This window comes from Verticillium alfalfae, genomic scaffold (assembly GCF_000150825.1).
Source record: "Verticillium alfalfae VaMs.102 supercont1.6 genomic scaffold, whole genome shotgun sequence".
Classification (NCBI taxonomy): Eukaryota; Fungi; Ascomycota; class Sordariomycetes; order Glomerellales; family Plectosphaerellaceae; genus Verticillium; species Verticillium alfalfae.
The window spans coordinates 1245429-1246969 of NW_003315033.1; the positions used below are offsets into that span (position 1 = coordinate 1245429).

Below are 1541 nucleotides of genomic sequence, written 5' to 3' on the forward strand. Positions count from 1 at the left end.
CAATCCTGGTGTGTGTATCGCCAAGCTGTCTCCTCACCGACCTAGCTAGCCAGCTCACATCTTGACGCTCCAACTTCACACCACTTACACAACGTGGACCCGATCGTAGCCTGGCCAAGATGCAACCAGAAAACGTGGTAATCACGGCGCACTGCCTCTGCAGGAAACACACATTTACTGCTTCGCTACCTACATCAAGCCTACCTCTGGAAGCGACTGTCGACCACAGCGATGGCGCGCGATACTTGACTGGCGGTTTGTTCCTCGCCACGGCGCCGTGGCCGACGCCGCAGGAGAACGTTTCTACCTTGAAAGCATACACCGTCTCCAAGACCGTCGAGACCTTTTCGTGTGCCACATGTTCATCGCAAATGTTTCAGCGAGAAGATGGTCAGTTGAGAGTCATCACCGGCGTTCTAGGAAAGAACAAAGGACTCGTGCAGTACAGCAAGCACACAGGTATGGAGGGCACGAAAGATGGAGGGGCCGCGCCATGGTTCGGCCAAACCGCTCCATCCGAGCAAGCAACAAGCAAGGCGTGCGCCGAATCCAGCGAAACGGAACTGCGATGCCACTGCGGCGGCGTACACCTCGTACTTCATGGCGCGCGTGCCGAAGACGCTGAAGCGTGGCGCGCGATTGTCGATCCCGAGTCAAAGCGATACCTGGCAACACTCGACGCTTGCGACTCGTGTCGCACGACGGTGGGCTCCGACATAGTCTGCTGGGCATTTGCACCGATTGCGCGCGTCAAGTTTGCCGGCGAGTGGTTCGGGTTTCCGACCAACGTGGCTGATCTCAAGGCCGCTGTCCTGCGAGGCGTTGCGGGGCTCGGGACCATGAAAGTGTACGGGAGCTCGCAAGGCGTCGAGCGCTTCTTCTGCGGGCGATGTGCCCGCCTCTGTTTTCTACACGAGCAGCACACGGCCGAAGCAGGTTGACATCACCGTCGGACTCTTGAGGCGGCCCGACGGCGCAAGAGCGAATGGTGCGCTGAGCTGGGCGCTGGGCAGGGCGGATTATCTCGAGGATGTTAAGGGGGGATGGCGTGAGACTGTGATCAACGGATTTGTCGAAGGCAGCGAGCGCTGGAGGGTAGACAAGGGCGTCGCTGAGGATTTCCTGAGGGCCAGAGGTGACGTGTGAATTGGTGGCATTTCATCTTGGCCTCCACTGCGGCCTCCATTCGGGAAGCGAGTTTGACTCTGTACTTTTACTATCTTTATGTACTTGTACATTGAAGGGAAGCAGCCACGGGGGCGGGGGCGGGTATCAAGAGGGGGGGGAGGGAGTTGTGTATCTATCTCATGAACGCAACGCCGAGGCGACGCCAATCAAGCCAGCGAAAGGCCATTTCAGAGCCAACCTGTCCACGAGTCCCTTCTTCGCGCGCTCCTTTTCAATGTCGACACGCACCTTGTCGTAGACGGTGGGCAGCGTCGTGGCGTGGTACTTGAGGCGCAGCTCGTCGTACCACGCGCGGCCGTAGATGGCCCAGAAGTCGTCCTCGTCATAGTAGGCGTGCGAGTACAGCACCTTGC

General features: G+C 58.7%; 2 protein-coding genes across 2 annotated transcripts in view; one reads left to right on the forward strand and one right to left on the reverse strand.

The window, feature by feature from the left end:
• Positions 1-119: 119 nt before the first annotated feature.
• Positions 120-1146, forward strand: VDBG_05475 (DUF636 domain-containing protein; the record flags this gene model as incomplete). Its single annotated transcript, XM_003004316.1, has 2 exons — positions 120-847; positions 921-1146. The coding sequence occupies 2 exons, from the start codon at positions 120-122 to the stop codon at positions 1144-1146; spliced, it is 954 nt and encodes a 317-aa protein (XP_003004362.1).
• Positions 1147-1305: 159 nt separating this feature from the next.
• Positions 1306-1541, reverse strand: part of VDBG_05476 (conserved hypothetical protein) — a gene marked incomplete at both ends in the record, with an annotated part of 1598 nt that continues 1362 nt past the window's right edge. The window contains one exon of the mRNA XM_003004317.1: positions 1306-1536. Coding sequence (XP_003004363.1) covers positions 1306-1536 — 231 coding nt within the window. The remainder of the gene's footprint in view (positions 1537-1541) is intronic.